The sequence below is a fragment of the Stenella coeruleoalba genome (genome assembly GCF_951394435.1).
Source record: "Stenella coeruleoalba genome assembly, chromosome: 5".
In the NCBI taxonomy this organism is placed as follows: Eukaryota; Metazoa; Chordata; class Mammalia; order Artiodactyla; family Delphinidae; genus Stenella; species Stenella coeruleoalba.
In genome coordinates this window covers 62,465,076-62,482,992 of record NC_137150.1, presented here as the reverse complement: position 1 = coordinate 62,482,992, position 17,917 = coordinate 62,465,076, and the positions used below count along the sequence as shown (strand labels likewise).

General features: G+C 36.4%; 1 protein-coding gene across 6 annotated transcripts in view; it reads right to left on the bottom strand.

Annotated features, from left to right (window-relative positions):
- The window catches only part of VPS8 (VPS8 subunit of CORVET complex), a 315,789-nt gene that overhangs the window by 247,196 nt on the left and 50,676 nt on the right, over positions 1-17,917 (bottom strand). For all 6 annotated transcript variants that reach the window (XM_079921327.1, XM_079921325.1, XM_079921329.1 and 3 more), the window contains 7 exons: positions 17,302-17,382; positions 14,589-14,759; positions 7,230-7,304; positions 6,085-6,120; positions 5,109-5,199; positions 4,635-4,681; positions 3,560-3,649 (listed from right to left, as the gene is read on the bottom strand). In XM_079921327.1, coding sequence (XP_079777453.1) covers positions 3,560-3,649; positions 4,635-4,681; positions 5,109-5,199; positions 6,085-6,120; positions 7,230-7,304; positions 14,589-14,759; positions 17,302-17,382 — 591 coding nt within the window. The remainder of the gene's footprint in view (positions 1-3,559; positions 3,650-4,634; positions 4,682-5,108; positions 5,200-6,084; positions 6,121-7,229; positions 7,305-14,588; positions 14,760-17,301; positions 17,383-17,917) is intronic.

Genomic DNA, 17,917 nt, shown 5'->3' with positions numbered 1-17,917 from the left:
CCGTATGACATAAATCACAGCAAGATCCTTTTTGACCCACCTCCTAGAGACATGGAAATAAAAACAAAAATAAACAAATGGGACCTAATGAAACTTAAAAGCTTTTGCACAGCAAAGGAAACCATAAACAAGACCAAAAGACAACCCTCAGAATGGGAGAAAATATTTGCAAATGAAGCAACTGACAAAGGATTAATCTCCAAGATTTACAAGCAGCTCATGCAGCTTAATAACAAAAAAAACAAACAACCCAATCCAAAAATGGGCAGAAGACCTAAATAGACATTTCTCCAAAGAAGATATATGGACTGGCAACAAACACATGAAAGAATGCTCAACATCATTAATCATTAGAGAAATGCAAATCAAAACTACAATGAGATATCATCTCACACCAGTCAGAATGGCCATCATCAAAATATCTAGAAACAATAAATGCTGGAGAGGGTGTGGAGAAAAGGGAACACTCTTGCACTGTTGGTGGGAATGTAAATTGATACAGCCACTATGGAGAACAGTATGGAGGTTCCTTAAAAAACTACAAATAGAACTACCGTATGACCCAGCAATCCCATTACTGGGCATATACCCTGAGAAAACCATAATTCAAAAAGAGTCACGTACCAAAACGTTCATTGCAGCTCTGTTTTCAATAACCCGGAGATGGAAACAACCTAAGTGTCCATAATCAGATGAATGGATAAAGAAGATGTGGCACATATATACAATGGAATATTACTCAGCCATAAAAAGAAACGAAATTGAACTATTTGTAATGAGGTGGATACACCTAGAGTCTGTCATACAGAGTGAAGTAAGTCAGAAAGAGAGAGACAAATACCGTATGCTAACACATATATATGGAATTTAAGAAAAAAAAATGTCATTAAGAGCCGAGGGCTAAGACAGGAATAAAGACACAGACCTACTAGAGAATGGACTTGAGGATATGGTGAGGGGGAAGGGTAAGCTGTGACAAAGAGAGAGAGAGGCATGGACATATATACACTACCAAACGTAAGGTAGATAGCTAGTGGGAAGCAGCCGCATAGCACAGGGAGATCAGCTCGGTGCTTTGTGATCACCTGGAGGGGTGGGATAGGGAGGATGGAAGGGAGGAAGACGCAAGAGGGAAGAGATATGGGAACATATGTATATATATAACTGATTCATTTTGTTGTACAGCAGAAACTAACACACCATTGTAAAGCAATTACACTCCAATAAAGATGTTAAAAAAAAAAATGAATGTCACACCCTTCATGTAGCACTTGGCACATAATATACGTATTCAGTGAATCTTTGCCAAAAGCCCTCCTTCGTGCCCCTTAGCATTTTGGTAGGCACAATCTGCACCAGACCAGTCTCTTTTCTGACAGTCGTATAGATTCTTGATGCTTTTGGCAAATATCTTTGGTTATCAGCCTCTATCCAACACTGGTAGCTGTTCTGTGTTTTCTAGACAGATACTTCTCTCAACATTCCTCCCCATTTCCTTTCTCTTTGAATTGTTTGTGGTTATTACATCAGAATTTAAGAATTTCCTGTTCTTTGTGAACCTATTATTATTTTGGAGCCCATAACCATGAGACTGTGCCCATATTTTTTTCCCTAAAATATCTGCTTTCTAAAACACAGGATTCACGAGTGTTATTTTTCATCATTATTACAAACTTTAAAATAAATGATAATTTTCCTATCAATAATCTATCCCTTCTATTTTCCCAATCATTGGGAAAAAGTAAATTCAGGATAATGGTTCCCACCATCGTTTCCTTTACCACCTATGAGACTAAATGATTAATAAATTTAAAATGTTATCAGATACTCTTTTTAGCAGAATGAAACTTCTGACAACTACCTAGATGGTTAAAGAACACATTACTACTACAGTTTGTTTCTCAGTAAATTTTACAATCTCATGCTGAGATTCTTTCATATCTCTCCATCAGAATATCACTTTTGTTCCTTTCTTCTTGTATAGCTCTCTACCATATTCTTCCCCAGCAAGGTGGTTTCCATCTTATGTGTACATGCGCACACGCACACACACACACCCCTCATTAGCCCCTCCTAGCATTCCCTATTGGATGTTTCTTTTCAACAAAGTACATCTTCCAACGACCAGAGTTCTTACATGAGTACCATCCTACCACCTCTTGGTAACAGATACCTTCTGGTTAAAATACTAAGTTTTCTTTTCTATATATACTGCATTGATATACAAAATCATATATATACAAGGTACTGTTCCCAAACCGTTTTGTCCCCAAATGCCTTCTTTCTGCCATATGTTTTCCTCTCCTAAGTTATCTACTTTCATAATCTTATATAGGCTTCTTTCTCTTCTTTACTGACAAATGTAATAAGCCTCTAGCCAAAAGGCAGTACAAGTTACTCTGCCAGAAGCCCACTACTGCAGCATTAAAGAGTACAGTTCAGGAAACCAAATCCTGTTTTGATACCCTCCAACTGTTCATTGCCACATCTATCCTTGTCTTCCAAAGTTAAGAGCAGCAAATGGAGATATAAAAAAGATATGAGCTGTGTCTGCTCCTCAGAACTCCAAAACCCTAGATTTCTTTTAAACATTTCTATTAATGTACACAAGAAAAGTTATTTTGACTAGATTGTCAACTTTAAGATAGCAAGGACTACTTTTACACACTACCGCCCAGTGCCTAGTACATGTTAGACCAGAGGCTGCATCCTTTGACCCATGGGCCAAGTCCTCCCACAGCCTGTTTCTGAATGGCTCACAGCTAAGAATGGTTTTTACATTTTTAAAGGGTTGTTTAAAAACAAACAAATAAAAAATCACTCAGAGGAATATGTGACAGAGACCATATATACGCCACAAAGCCTAAATTTTCCATCTAGCCCTTCTCAGAAAATGTTTGCTGACCCCCGTATCAGACCCTCAAATGTTTGTTAAAAGAGGAGGCAGGGGGAGGGGAGGGAGCCCTCAGAATGGGAAAGAAGACACAGATTTGCAACAAATATATTTTGAGATCACTGCAAATGGTGAAACTCTCATAATAAGCACCGTGCAGGTCTTTAAGTCATTCCTTGACTTCCATTTTCACTGAGTTTCAAGAGAAACTAAAGGTCGTTCATCAGTATATTTAAGAGATCATAATTTTTTTTTGGCAACGTAGCTAATCTTAAATCACAGGTGCTCCTAGGAGAACTAAATTTAAACCTTGGTAGTACACTTCTTCTCCAACTAGCCTAGTTAACGTAAGTGTTAGGCATCATCAAGGTGTAAGGTGTCAATTCTCAGGTATGTACCCTCATACGTACATTCTTTCCTTCCAGGCAGCACCAAGTGCCTAAGCACTAACAACCCACAACATTTTACTCATCTGTTCCCATGTGTCTGTACACCTGTTACCTCAAAATTCAATCACTGAGAATGCTCCACAAACCCTGTAATAAAGCTCTGAACACTGAAAAATGTTTAACCAAAACATGAAAGTCCCATTCTCATATAATATCAGAGCAGTAGTACTAGACCTATTCATAGCAATGTCTATTAGAAGCACTTGCAAAGGTGTACCTGAAAATGCTGCTCCATCACTTGGATTTTTCCCTGGTCTGGGCACTTTTTTAGAGCTCGATCTGCATAATGGAACAGGATTTCCACCATCTGTAAGGAAAACAGCTTTGTATATAAATTAAAGTATGTCTCTAAAGTTTTTCAATACTTAATATATGTGATCTTCTTAAATAATACAGAATCAGGCTTTGCTATTATATTAAAAATATAATTTAAAATTTTAGTGACTTTATTTCTCAGGTTTTTTTTAACCCCAGCCTAATTTCTTTCAGCCTCAGTGTTAGCACCAATTTGCTAATCTTTCCTAATAAATACCTCCAGGTTCCAGACCTCATTAGTATATATATTGCCCAGGAAATAAAAAGTTGAAGTTTAGCTCTTCAGCTATCCTCTGCATATGTCTTTCCCTAAAGAACACAGACAGCCAATACTTTTTTACCAGATACTGAGAAAATCACTTATAAGTCTCAGGATTGACCAACTTCTGTATATGTTTTCTAAATGTTTATACTAATTTGGAATCTAATTTTTACCAATGCATTTGCACAATAAAAAGGAGGAGGAATGACTATAGTAAATGAATTCAAGCAAGTCTAGACTAGGAAAACAAAGCTAGTGTTAAATATTAACATTAACCATATTAATACTAATGAATAATAATAAAAAACATCAGGCCTCTCTGCTCCCTCAGGCAACACAAACACTTGCACATACAGTATTTCTCATTATTACTAATCAGTTTATAAAGACCAACAAATGTCAACTTTCTATGGACTATAATTAGGTTCAAAGATAACCCAGATCCCTGGGTTTTTTACTCCTCCTACTGTCTGCTGTCTTTTGGCTATTTTACTATCTATAATTTTCATGAGAGTGAGCAAGGGAAAAAAGAAAGGGTGATAAGAAGGAATTTAAAAAGCACTCAAGATAACACCAAGGAATTACAATCTGACTTGTTTTCTTAATACACTCTCTTCTTAACTGTAGTCATTTACCTAATCACGCCCAAGATTATTAGCAAATACCAAAGGCAATCTGCACTGTACCCCAGTAAAGACCCTATTAAAATACTCACCCGATCTGTAACAACAGCCTTTCTCTTACTGGCATCCCCTGATAATCCTGCAGAGAAGCAAAATCCAGCGTAAATACAAAGTTAATCCGTATCTTCAGGAGTGAAACTGCCCTGGTCTTCTACTGATAACCTATGCTAACAGCAGATATAACAATCCTTAGGTATCAAAATGTTGGATAATATGCCATAACAGGAACACCTCCCATCTATTGGACCAGATAGCTTATCAATGTACTTCCCTTTTGTTCTAATAATAAATTTTCCTTATGAAATGAATTTTAAAAGTGACATTTAAAATTCTATATCCTGTATTCGTCATTAACCTTTTTCACTGAAAGTCTGTAAGGTCTGATAACATCTTGCTTATAAAATACTTGAACACTAAGTCAAAAGTGTTCTGTAAGTGATCAGTATTATTCATTTTCTCTGCTCCAGAAAAACAACACCTACTACACCGGTGTTCTGTTAACTTACCCACTACTGCTTTTGCTTTTCCTTCATGGAAAGACCATGCAAGAGCCAAGGCTTCTGTAAGACAGTCTTGTTTCAGGAGGTGATCCACTCTCTAAAATGAATAAATGAGAGAAGACAGACCCCTTTGCCTGACCAATCACCAGTCAAAATTCCTATTCTACCTAATATCTTTCCAGAAGTTGCTGCTTAGTAGCTAAAATTATTCCAATAACCATGTGAATATCTTATTTCCAAGAAAAACAATTTCTTAAAGCACTGGACAGTACAGTGACTGTATAGGCTAGTATAAGCTGCCACAAGGCCTAAATATGAAAAGAGGAAACAGCTAGAATGTCACTGTAGCAGAAAAAGCTAGTTATCACAACAGCCATTCACTCCCTCCTCTTTCGTAACAAATCCCAAGTTTATTTGAGACAGCAATAAACCAGCTAAAGGACATTTCTAAGACTCCCTTGTAGCCACTTGGGGCCATGTGACTAAGTTCTGGCCAATGATAAGTGGAAGTGCTATCTGGACCTTTCTGGGATGTCACCTTAAAAGGCCAGGGCCAGCCTCCTCTTCTCTTTCCTCCTTCCTGGAATGTGGATTTAAAAGCTGGAACTCCAGCAGTCATATTGGAACATGAAATGACCTTGAGACTAGAATCCACACACAAGGATGGCACAACAGGGTAGTATGCCAAAGACCACGGAGTTGCCACACTAGCCACAGACTGCCTACCTCCAGATTGCTTTTACATGAGAGAGAGTTCTTTTACACCACTGGTATTTTGAATTTTGTGATATATGCAGCCAAACCTTATCATTAGTTATAGTCAGTTTTATCAAATCAAGTAGATAGTTACAATGGTTTTGATGTACACTTCTGAAATTAAAAAGCACAAATCCAAATACTCTTTTTCTGCAAAGTCAGAACAAAAAACGTTAAGATGCTCTCAATTCAATAGTGCTACCATATAAAATTACTTTGAACTCACCTCTCTCCAGCTCCTCAGCATCATCACATAAACAGACTGGAAAACAAAGAGATGGAAATTAAAATTATCATCTTTAACAGACTTGTTTGAGAGACACATTTGTCTCAGTCCTACATCTCATTTTACATCTCTTTAAGTAAAAACATTTCATACTACAGTTAAAAGTATTTACTAAAGGGTCTTCAAGGGCCCACGTTAAAGAGTAAATCAAACATTTAAAGGTCAGTAAGTCTACAGTCCAAGAAGGGGAGTTAATTCCACGGACAAGGAAGAAGGAAAGTCCAATCTCCCAACATGTTTCTCCGTGCTAAGTTTTTTTTTCATTAATTTATTTATTTTTGGCTGCACTGGGTCTTCGTCGCTGTGCACGGGCTTTCTCTAGTCATGGAGAGCAGGGGATACTCTTCGTTGCAGTGTGTGGGCTTCTCATTGTGGTGGCTTCTCTTGTTGCGGCGCACAGGCTCTAGAACGCAGGCTCAGTAGCTGTGGCTCACGGGCTCTAGAGCGCAGGCTCAGTAGTTGTGGCGCATGGGCTTAGTTGCTCTGCGGCATGTGGGATCTTCCTGCACCAGGGCTCAAACCTGTGTCCCCTGCATCGGCAGGCGGATTCTTAACCACTGTGCCACCAGGGAAGCCCTCCATGTTAAGTTTAAAAAAAAAAACCCACAGGAACAAATTGACATACAAAAATTTCCTATTCTAAGTCAAATGTCTCAATGCGTTTTAATATACCCTAAGATGATCTAAGCTAAAGGACATCTTAATTACATGTCAAATATTAATGCTAAGGTATCTTCCTGGTCATGAAAACGTAAATGTGAAGGAACATTATGAAAGTATCCCTCTGAACAAAGAAAACCAGAACCTAAACAAAAGTAAAAATACAGTATGTCTAAAAGTAGAGGAAATAAATTAATTAGTTGTAAAGCACAGAGAATTATATTCAACATCTTATAATAACCTATAATGAAATAACGGGGCAATCTTAAAAAAAATTAATTAAAAATCATCTAACCCCTAAAAGTTTTCGATTACTGCTAATCAGTATTCATTCTGTAATGCACTGCCCTCTTTACCAGCAACCTCCTTCAGCCCCTACTAACCTGACACAAATGCACACCAAGTCACAGAGTGGAAGTACTTACTTTTGTCCCCAAATAAAAGATCTGACCACCATAGCTACTGATGGATTGATAACAAGCCTTCTCTCCAACCAAAGCCTAAAAAAAAAAAATTTTAAGGTAAAAATTACGTGCATTAGGAGTCTCAAGTTTTGAAGAATGTGGATTACAGAGACAACATGGTTTCATCCCATAAGTGAGTGGGGGAAAAAAATGTCAGTCAAGTGCCAGTCTGTCAGTGGAAGTGGCATGAAGGACAAAGTGCAAAAAGTAATTCTCTGCTTATATACGGTCTCTTTATTTTTCAGAGTAATGCGTAAAGGGAAGAACATGCCAACTTCTAAATTTGAAGCAAAATTGTTGCAACCTGCCCACTACTGGATGACAGGTAGTCACTGCTTCTGGCAAAGAATAGGGCTAATTGAAATGGTACCTCCAAGTTCTTTGAAATAAATATCAACAAAAAACACAAGAGGAAACAGGAAGATAAAGCAGCATAGTATATGAAAGTCAGCACAGCCCAGCAAAATAGAAACGAAACCTCCTGTCTGATAAATCTGGTTGCAAATTCTGGCTCTGTCACCCAATAGGTGACAGAGTTTAAACAAGTTTCAAACTTCTGACAATTACATTTTTCCATCTTTGAAAACCATGCAGTTTCTGGGAGGCTTAAATACATTAATATTTATAAATCTCCTAAAATATGTAAGTGGTCAATACTGATAACTAGTAATTTTTCTTAACTTTTTATCATGAAAATTTAAAAATATATACAAAGGTAGAGAGAATAAAATAATGAACCCAATGTAGCCAGTAACCAGCTTCATTAATTATCACTTCATCACCAATCTTGTTTCATCTATATTCCCACTGACTCCCCTATAACACAGTAAAAATTCTGAAGTAAATCTCAGATCTTGAACATCTCATTTACAAAAATTCAGTAATATGCACAATAAATAAATCCTTTCTAACGTAACCACACAATTTCATTGACAGGCTTTCAAAAATTAACAATCATTCCTCCATGTCAAATATCTGATCAGTGTCTGGATTTCAAATTGTCTCATAAATGTCAAATGTTATTGAGGTTTCTGTTCTTTGTTTCTACATTTCATTTGTTTAAATCAAGACCCAAATAAAGGCCACACACTGAAGCTGGCTGATGCATCTCTTAAGTCTCTTTTAATCTACAGAGTTTGCCTCTATCTCTCACGGTCCTTTATTTTCCTTGAAGTTTATTTGTTGAAGACGCTGGCACACTTATTCCATAGTTTCCTACTATCTGGATTTTGCTAATGGCATCCCCATGGAATCTTTTAACATGTTCCTCTGCTTCTGTATTTCCTCTAGATCAGAATCAGGGTTTTTTTGGTTGTTGTTTGGTTTGGTTTTCTGGTAGTACCATTTTAAGTATGACGTTAGCGGTAGGATTTTTGTAGATGCTCTTTATTATCAGGCTGAAGAAGTTCCCTTCTATTCCTAGTTTGCTAAGAATTTTATCAGGGATACAGAATTTTGTGAAATGCTTTTCTACATCTTTTGAGATGGTATTATGACCTTTCTTTTACAATAAACTAAATCAGTGAATTACACTTTAAAAATAAATTATTTATTTTTGGCTGCATTGGATCTCTGTTGCTGTGCACGAGCTTTCTCTAGTTGCGGTGAATGGGGGCGACTCTTCATTGCAGTGTGCGGGCTCTCATTGCGGTGGCTTCTCTCATTCTGCAGCACTGGCTCTAGGCGCACAGGCTTCAGTAGTTGTGGCACGTGGGCTCAGTAGTTGTGGCTTGCGAGCTCTAGAGCACAGGCTCAGTAGTTGTGGCACATGGGCTTAGTTGCTCTGTGGCATGTGAGATCTTCCCAGACCAGGGCTCAAACCCGTGTCTCCTGCATTGGCAGGCAGATTCTTAACCACTGCGCCACCAGGGAAGTCCCTACATTGACTTTTAAATGTTAAACCAGCCTGGCATGACTTGGATAAACACCATTTGACCATAATTACTCTTTTTATACATTGCTGGTTTCTATCTGCTACGATTTTAAGGATTTTTGCTTCTCTGCTCATGAGGTCATTGGTCTATAGCATTCTTTATTGTAATGTCGTTGGTTTTATTATCAGAGGTAAGCTGGTGTCATAAAAAGAATTACGTGCTCTCTTTTTCTCTATTTTTAAAAAGATTTTTGTGTAAAATTGATATTTTTTTCCTTGAATATAATAGACTTCACTAGTGAAGCTATCTGAGCCTGGACTTTCTTTTAGGAAATCAAGTTAATGTACAGCCACACAAGTACAACCACTTAGATTTTCACTTCTTGAGTCAGCTTTGGTAATTTGTGCCTTCCAAAGAATTTTTCCATTTCATCCAAAATTGTTTAATTTATTGGCATAAAGTTATTCATATTATCTTTTTAATATCTTTAGACTCCATAGCAACCGCACCTCTCTCATTCCTGATATCAGTAATTGCGTCTTCTCTTTCTCTGGATTAGTCTCACTGGAGGTTTATCAATTTTATTTATCTTTTAAAGAACAAAATGTATTTTCTTTGATTTTCTCTATTGTTTGTCCATTTCCTACTTAACTGATATATGTTCATCTTTATTATTTCTTCCTTTTATCTACTTCAAGTTTATTTGCTCTTCTCTATTTCCTTAGATAGAACCCTAGATAATTGATTTGAGATCTTTTTTTCTAATGTATTTAACGTTATAAATTACCCTCAAATTTTTTTTTTAATTTATTTATTTTACTTTTGGCTGCGTTGAGTCTTCGTTGCTGCGCGTGGGCTTTCTCTACTTGCGGCGAACAGGGTCTACACTTCGTTGCGGCGCACGGGCTTCTCATTGCAGTGGCTTCTCTTGTTGTGAAGTACAGGCTCTAGGCGCACAGGCTTCACTGGTTGCAGCACACGGGCTCTAGGGCACACAGGCTTAGTTGTTCCATGGCATGTGGGATTTTCCCTGACCAGGGATGGAACCCGTGTCCCCTGCATTGGCAGGAGGATTCTTAACCACTGCGCCACCAGGGAAGTCCCACACCCTCAAAATTAATTTAATTATAGACCACAATTGTTTTCTGAAATACAGCTGATTTACAATGTTGCGTTAGTTTCAAGTCTACAGCAAAGTGATTCAGTTATACATATATATATATTCTTTTTCAGATTCCTTTCCCTTATAGATTATTAAAAGATATTGAGTATAGTTCCTTGTGCTATACAGTAGGTCCTTGTTGGTTATCTATTTTACATATGGTAGTGTTTATATGTTAATCCCAAACTCCTAATTATCCGTCCCCCTCTTTCCCCTTTGGTAACCATAAGTTTGTTTTGTATGTCTATGAGTCTGTCTTATAAATAAGTTCATTTGTATCATTTGTTTAGATTCCACATACAAGTGATATCATGATATCTGCCTTTCTCTGGTTTACTTCAGTCAGTATGATAATCTCTAGGTCCATCCATGTTGCTGCAGTATTTCATTCTTTTTATGGCTGGGTAATATTCCATGTATATACCACATCTTCCTTATCCATTCATCTGTCGATGGACATTTAGGTTGCTTCCATGTCTTGGATATTATAAATAGTGCTTCTATGAACATTAGTGTGCATGCATCTTTTTGAATTATAGTTTTGTCCAGATATATGCCCCGGAGTGGGATCATTGGATCATATGGTAATTCTATTTTTAGTTTTTTAAGGAACCGCCATCCTGTAGCTGTGCCAATTTACATTCCCACAAACAGCGCAGGAAGGTTCCTTTTTCTTCACACCCTCTCCAGCATTTATTATTTGTAGAGGTTTTGATGATGGCCATTCTGACTGGTGTGAGGTGATACCTCATTGTAGTTTTGATTTACATTTCTCTAATAATTAGCAACGTTGAGCATCTTTTCATGTGCCTATTGCCCATCTGTATGTCTTCTTTGGAGAAATGCCTTTTTAGATCTTCTGCCCATTTTTTGATTGGGTTGTTCGTTTTTTTGATATTGAGCGGTATGAGCTGTTTGAGACCATAGCTGTTTGATATGCTGTATTTTCACTTTCGTTTAGTTCAAAATATATTCTAATTTCCTTTGAGATTTCTTCTTTGACTCATAGGTTATTTATAAAAGCGTTACTTAATTTCCAAATATTTGGGTTTTCTCCAGATTTACCCTGATGATTCCTTCAACAATTTGCTGTAGTTTGTTTTACGGCCTAGCATACAATCTATTGGATGCTCCATGTGCACTTGAAAAAGTTTGTAATTTGCTTTTGTTGGGTGGAATATTCTATAAATGTCAGTTAAGTCAAGTTGGTCAATGATTTTTTTGCCTTCTATACCCTTGATGGTTTTGTCTACTAATTCTATTACTTACTGATAAAGGAGTTTTGAAATTTCCAAACTCTAATTGTGGACTTGTCTGTTTCTCCTTTTAGATCTGTTAGTTTTAGTTTCATATATTTTGAAGGTCTGTTATTGGGTGCTTAAACCTTTAAGATTGTTATGCCTTCTTGACAAATTAACACTTTTTTATCAATTTGAAATTTCTCTTTATCTCTGACAATATTCTCTACTCTGAAATCTACTTAATCTGATATTAAAATAGCCATTCTAATGATTAGTGTTTGCATGATATGTCTTTTTCCTTCCCCTTACTTTTAACTTGTCTGTGTCTTTGTATTTAATATGAACTTTTTGTAGACAGCATATAGTTGGTTCTTGCTTTTTTTATCCAGTCTGACAATCCTTGCCTTTTAACTGAAATGTTTAGACTACTTCCATTTCCTATAATTATTGATATAGTTGGGTTTCGATTATCTTATTGTTTTCTACTTGTATTACCTGTTCTTTTTTTATGCTTTGTTGAATTTAATATTTTTTAACATTCCATTTTGTTGCTACCAGTGACTTATAAAGGTATACTTCTTTTTCTGCTCTAGTGGTTACAATATGCAGCTTTAACTAATGTCAGTCTACATTTACATAATATTGTACTATTTGATGTATAATGTTAACAACCTTACAATAATATACTTCCTTCCCCCCACTCCCTGCTGTTACGTACTATTTTCGTCACACTATTACTTCTACATATCATAAACATTCCTTTTGTTTTAAACAGTCAACTGCTTTCGTTAAATGACAATATTAAGGTATAATTTACATACCATAAAATTCACTCATTAAGTATACAATAATTTTTAGTAAATTTACAGTTGTTCGAGCATCACCAAAATCCAGTTTTAGAACATTTCCATCGCTCCACAGAGATACCTTTTACCTATTTTCAGTCAACCCTCATTCCTACTCCCGGTCCCAGTCCCACTAATCCACATCTGGCTCTCTAAACCTGCCTTTTCTGGACATTTCATATAAATATAATCAAAGAGTATACGGTCTTTCCATATGGCTTCTTTCACTTAACACAGTATTTCTGAGGTTCATCCATGTTGTAGCATGTGTCAACAGTTCACCTTTTTTATTGAGGAATAGCATTCTATTACGCAGATATGCCACATTTTGTTTATCTATCAGCTAGTGGACATTTTGACTGTTTTGACTTTTTAGCTATTAAGAATAACGTTGCTATGAACATTTGTGTACAAGTGTTTATGCAGAGATATGTTTTCGTTTCACTTGAGTAGCTACCTAGGAGTAGAATCGCTCAGTCATATGGAATCTTTATGTTTAATATTTTGAGGAACTGCCAAAATGTTTTCCACAGTGGCTGCACCATAACCCACAAGCAAAGTACGAGAGTTCCGATATTTCTGCATCCTAATCAACATTTGTTATTGTCTGTCTTTTTGATTATAGCCATCCTAGTGGGCATGAAATGATATCTCACTGTGATTTTGACTTGCGTTTCCCTAATGATTAATGATGTTGAGCATCTTGTCATCTGCTTATTGGCCATTTGTATATCTTCTTTGGAGATTGCTGCAGTTTGTTTCTGATGAGAAATCTGCTCTCACACTTTTTGTTGCTCCTCTGCATTTAATGTGTCTTTTTACTCTGCCTGCTTTAATATTTTCCTCTTTCCAATTCATTTGGATCAATCTATGTTTATTTCACTTGTGCTTGGGTTCACTGAGCTTCTTGCAATTCTGTGTTTATAGCTTAGGAAAGTTTTTGACCATTATTTCTTTAAATTTTTTTCCCTCCTCCCCTTCAGAGATTTCAACTACACATTTATTAGGCTAAGTGGTGCTGTCTCACTGCAGTCACTAACACTAGAGTTTTTTAAATTTTTTCTCTCTACTTCATTTTGGATAGATTCTATTGCTCTATCTTCAAGTTCACTAATATCTTGAAAACTATTGTTTTTTGTTTTTGGGGTTTTTTCCTGATTTTTTTCCAGACAGGAGAGTAAATCCAGTCCCCATTATTCCATCTTGGCCGAAAGTGCAAGTTCAAAGTCTATCAGTATTTTTAATAACCACTCAAACAAAAGAAAATATCTAAGTGTGGGACAATAATTACTCTTACTTTAGTGAATTCTATTGCATTACCATTTCTTCTCCTGGATTTTCCTGGTTTCTAAATTCTGAAAATATATATGGAAGACCCTTTCACAAATATTTATGCTCTAATATCTCAGGGAGATTTGAGCAATGGCTAGATATTATACTGCAGACACTCATTATATATGACCTTCATTACTACTTTTTTCAAGAAATTATCCAGAGAAGACTCAAAAAGTCTAAATTTCCTGCTTAAAGATTATTGGCTTAGGAAACATGAGATCACAATTCAAAGTAATTTAACTGTAAACTACCTGTGTAAACTGCTAAAGGCCATTATTGTCATTGCTTAAAATATAGTAAAATTAATACTAAGATCATAACTTTTGTGTCTTCCTTCTCTGCAGGCTCCTACATTTCATCTATTTCCCATTCCTCCAGAATCATCTTTCTTTCTCTCGAAGCAACCTTTGCCTTTTAATGGCTACAGCCTCCATACCTGTTCCAGCCTTTACTAATCACCCAAATATTTCCAAAGCCTTATAGGCTACCTGTCTCTCTAGTCATTTATTCCTTAGATCAATCAGGCTTGTTCTCAACATAATAAACTTTCTAAAATACCTTGCTTTTACAATTTCTTTCTCATGAACTTTCAATTTCATTTCATTATTTCAGTATGAAAGTTAAAATTCTTTGGTATTAAATTAGTCACATTTCCAAGTAGAAGACAACAGGAATTATTGTTCTAGTTCACATTCCTGAATACTTACAAACACACTCACATCCACTTCAACCTAGTTAGTGGCTTTTAAAAAAAAAACTCTCAAGACTTAAAGATAACTCCTCAGAATTCCTATTTCTAAAACAAAACAACAACAAAATACCAAGTTTATCAAAGCAATACTAAGATAATGGATTACCCTTACCAGTGCCTGGCTCACGTTTCCTCCAGTGGCTAGAGATTTGAAATGGCTGCTATTATAGACCAACTGAACTTCTGAGATCTCCACCATTTCCAATTCCTCTTGAGTCTGCCGATCAATCACATGCAACTTCTCTACACTGTCCAAGAGCACAATCGTGCGTGAGTTTATCCACTGTAATTCAAGCACACAACAACACAAAAGTGAGGCCCATCCCACACCATCACCCAGGGCAAAAAAGCTTGGCAACTCACTTAAATGACACTGACGACCTTATCCATTTAATTAATAACTTGATGACACCACAATCACAGCAAGAACTACTCAGTGACAACCCAGAGAACAACAGGTGCACAGCGTAGTATTGAGTTTTGATGGTGTTAAAATGACTCATAGTGTAAAAGGAGGCTAATTAAGAGCTCTAATAGACATTATGGGATATACTGTTTTTTATCAATGTTTTTGAAAGGTGCATCGGCACAATGACTTAAGCAAAGTGACCAACTTTGCATTTCTAGTGGTTTTGACATTAATCAAACAAAAGGGCAAATGAAACCTCATAAACCTATCTGGTCAAAGAATGATTGTTACCATTTAAGTAATTCATATTTAAAAATACAAGCTATTTAAAATATATATTTCCTTCAAAACATACCTACAAATTATGGCAGAGTTCTTTGCTCTTTCTATTTCTCTATATATTCTGAATATTCTTTAATTAGTACTATTATAATATTAAAAGTAATAACAATAATAATGTTAAAATCTTCTGAAGGATACCATTTTGATAAATTTATTGGGTTATATATAAGATTTCTTATTTTCAAAATTTTTTTTTTTTTTTTTTGCTGTACGCGGGCCTCTCACTGTTGCGGCCTCTCCCATTGCGGAGCACAGGCTCCGGACGCGCAGGCTCAGAGGCCTTGGCTCACGGGCCCAGCCGCTCCGCGGCACGTGGGATCTTCCCGGACCAGGGCACGAACCCGTGTCCCCTACATCGACAGGCGGACTCTCAACCACTGCGCCACGAGGGAAGCCCCAAAATATTTTTTTGAAAAATCTCAATCCCTTCCCAAGAAATAAATGAAGTCTTAAAATCTGCTCAATTAGAATTCTAAATTAACCAGAACAAAGTACTTCCCCTGTACTTTCTCTCTCTGGTATTCATTTTGGTTTATTTATATGAACTCTTCCCATGTTATCAGAAATTATTTGCATAATATCATATCAAAAACAATCAAGTTGAAAATGGATCAATTTTCTTTTAACTATGTTGAATATATACTTTAACACTGTGTTACACAGGAAGGGTTTGGTTTTCCAAAAATAAACTGTCCCTCAGGAAACAGAGTTTGACACTCAAATCATTTACAAAGAGCTTTTGTAAGGTGCTCTCTTGATTACTTTACTTTGAGAAACAAAGTATCATTTAGGAAAGACACATTATTCAGCCCTGTATAAACTTAGTGCTAGTTTTTAGATGTTTTCAAAGGTCACCTGGTTAAAAGAGAAAGAATGACAAAAAATGTTAGCAGGATTAGCAATTATTCTTGGGATTAGATCCTCACAATTTTAAGTGTTGACACACTGTAAACAAGCGTTTTAAAGGTAATTTACAAAGCAATGCAGTTAGGGGTCACATCATGAATAAGCCACAGGACAAATGAAAAACACCAACTGTCCTACTATTAGGAGAATGGCTACCTGTGGTTGGGAAAATTTTTTCCAGGGACAGAATCATATGCAGCTTTTTAAAGTGCTGTATCTCAAACATCTTAAATGGAAGCAATGATGATGAATTCTAGAAAACTGTGTTAGATGATTTTCAACAAGTGGTTCTGGTGATGACAAAAACACTCACGTCTTATACGCGTGAGAAGAGGTTGAACAAAATTATTTCATGAAATGTGTATGAAAAAAAGTATTATTGCTAAATCAAGTAAGTCTCTACATGAGGTTGAAAGGCAATGTGCAAATAAATTAATAAATCACCTATTATAAAAATTGATGCAAAAAGAAATAATCTCTTTTTTTTAAACCAAAAGTTGCTCAGGACTGAGATGCACAGTAGAGAGAGAACTCTGAAAAGTTTTTAGCCACAGATAAAGAATAGCTCCTGAACTCCTGAACCAATTAGGACATACTCAGAAGTACAAAACTGTGTTAACAAAGAAAGCCCGGCAATGATCCTAAAGAAATGATTCTGATCTCCCCTTTGAGCTAATCAGGACATAAGGCTAAAAGGCAATAAAAATAATGTGGCATCACACCAGCCTCAGACTTTATTCAGTACAAGCAGGATTTAACTTTTTTAAAAAATTTATTTATTTTTGGCTGCGTTGGGTCTTCATTGCTGCAGGCGGGCTTTCTCTAGTTGCAGCGAGTGGGGGCTACTCTTTATTGCGGTGCACGGGCTTCTCACTGCGGTGGCTTCTCTTGTTGCGGAGCACAGGCTCAGTAGTTGTGGCGCAGGGGCTTAGTCACTCCGCGGCATGTGGGATCTTCCTGGACCAGAGCTCAAACCCATGTACCCTGCATTGGCAGGCGGATTCTTAACCACTGCACCACAGGGAAGCTCAGGACTTCACTTGTGTCCACATTTTATATAATCCTAAAGGTCATGATTTATGACAGAAATCCTGGTAGCCTTAATACGACATGGACTCAAAACAATTACATAAAATGAACGGGGATATTTCATTTCAGTAATACTCACAGTAAAGTTGATGAGGTCATAGTATAGGTGAAGATGCTTTTGCTTAGTAACATGTATTGCTCCAGATTCGTCTCTCTTAACCTGATGATGAAATAAAAACAACCTAAATATCAGCTATTGTTTGAGAGACGTTTTAAAGTTTCACCTAGTCAATCCACCAAGAAAATGATTTCCATCCAGAATATGCATAAAACAAAAATATTGATAATTAAAGAAACTATACAAATGAAAAAAATCATTCACATCATGATTTGTACCAAAATCCATAGTACACCTGGTCAGTGGTCTAGTTGTCAGTTTAGGCATACCTTGTTTTATTGCACTTCACTTTATTGTGCTTCCAGATATTGTGTGTTTTACAAACTGAAGGTTTGTGGCAACCCTGTGTCAATCAATCTATCAGCACCATTTTTCCAACAACATTTGCTCACTTCATGTCTCTGTGCCACATTTTGGTAATTCTTGCAATACTTCAAACTTTTTCATTATTATTGTATTGTTATAGTAATCTGTGATCAGTGATCTTTGATGTTAATATTGTAACTGTTTTGGCATTTTTTAGCAATGAAGTATTTTTAAATTAAGGTATGTACATTGATTTTTTTAGAGATAATGC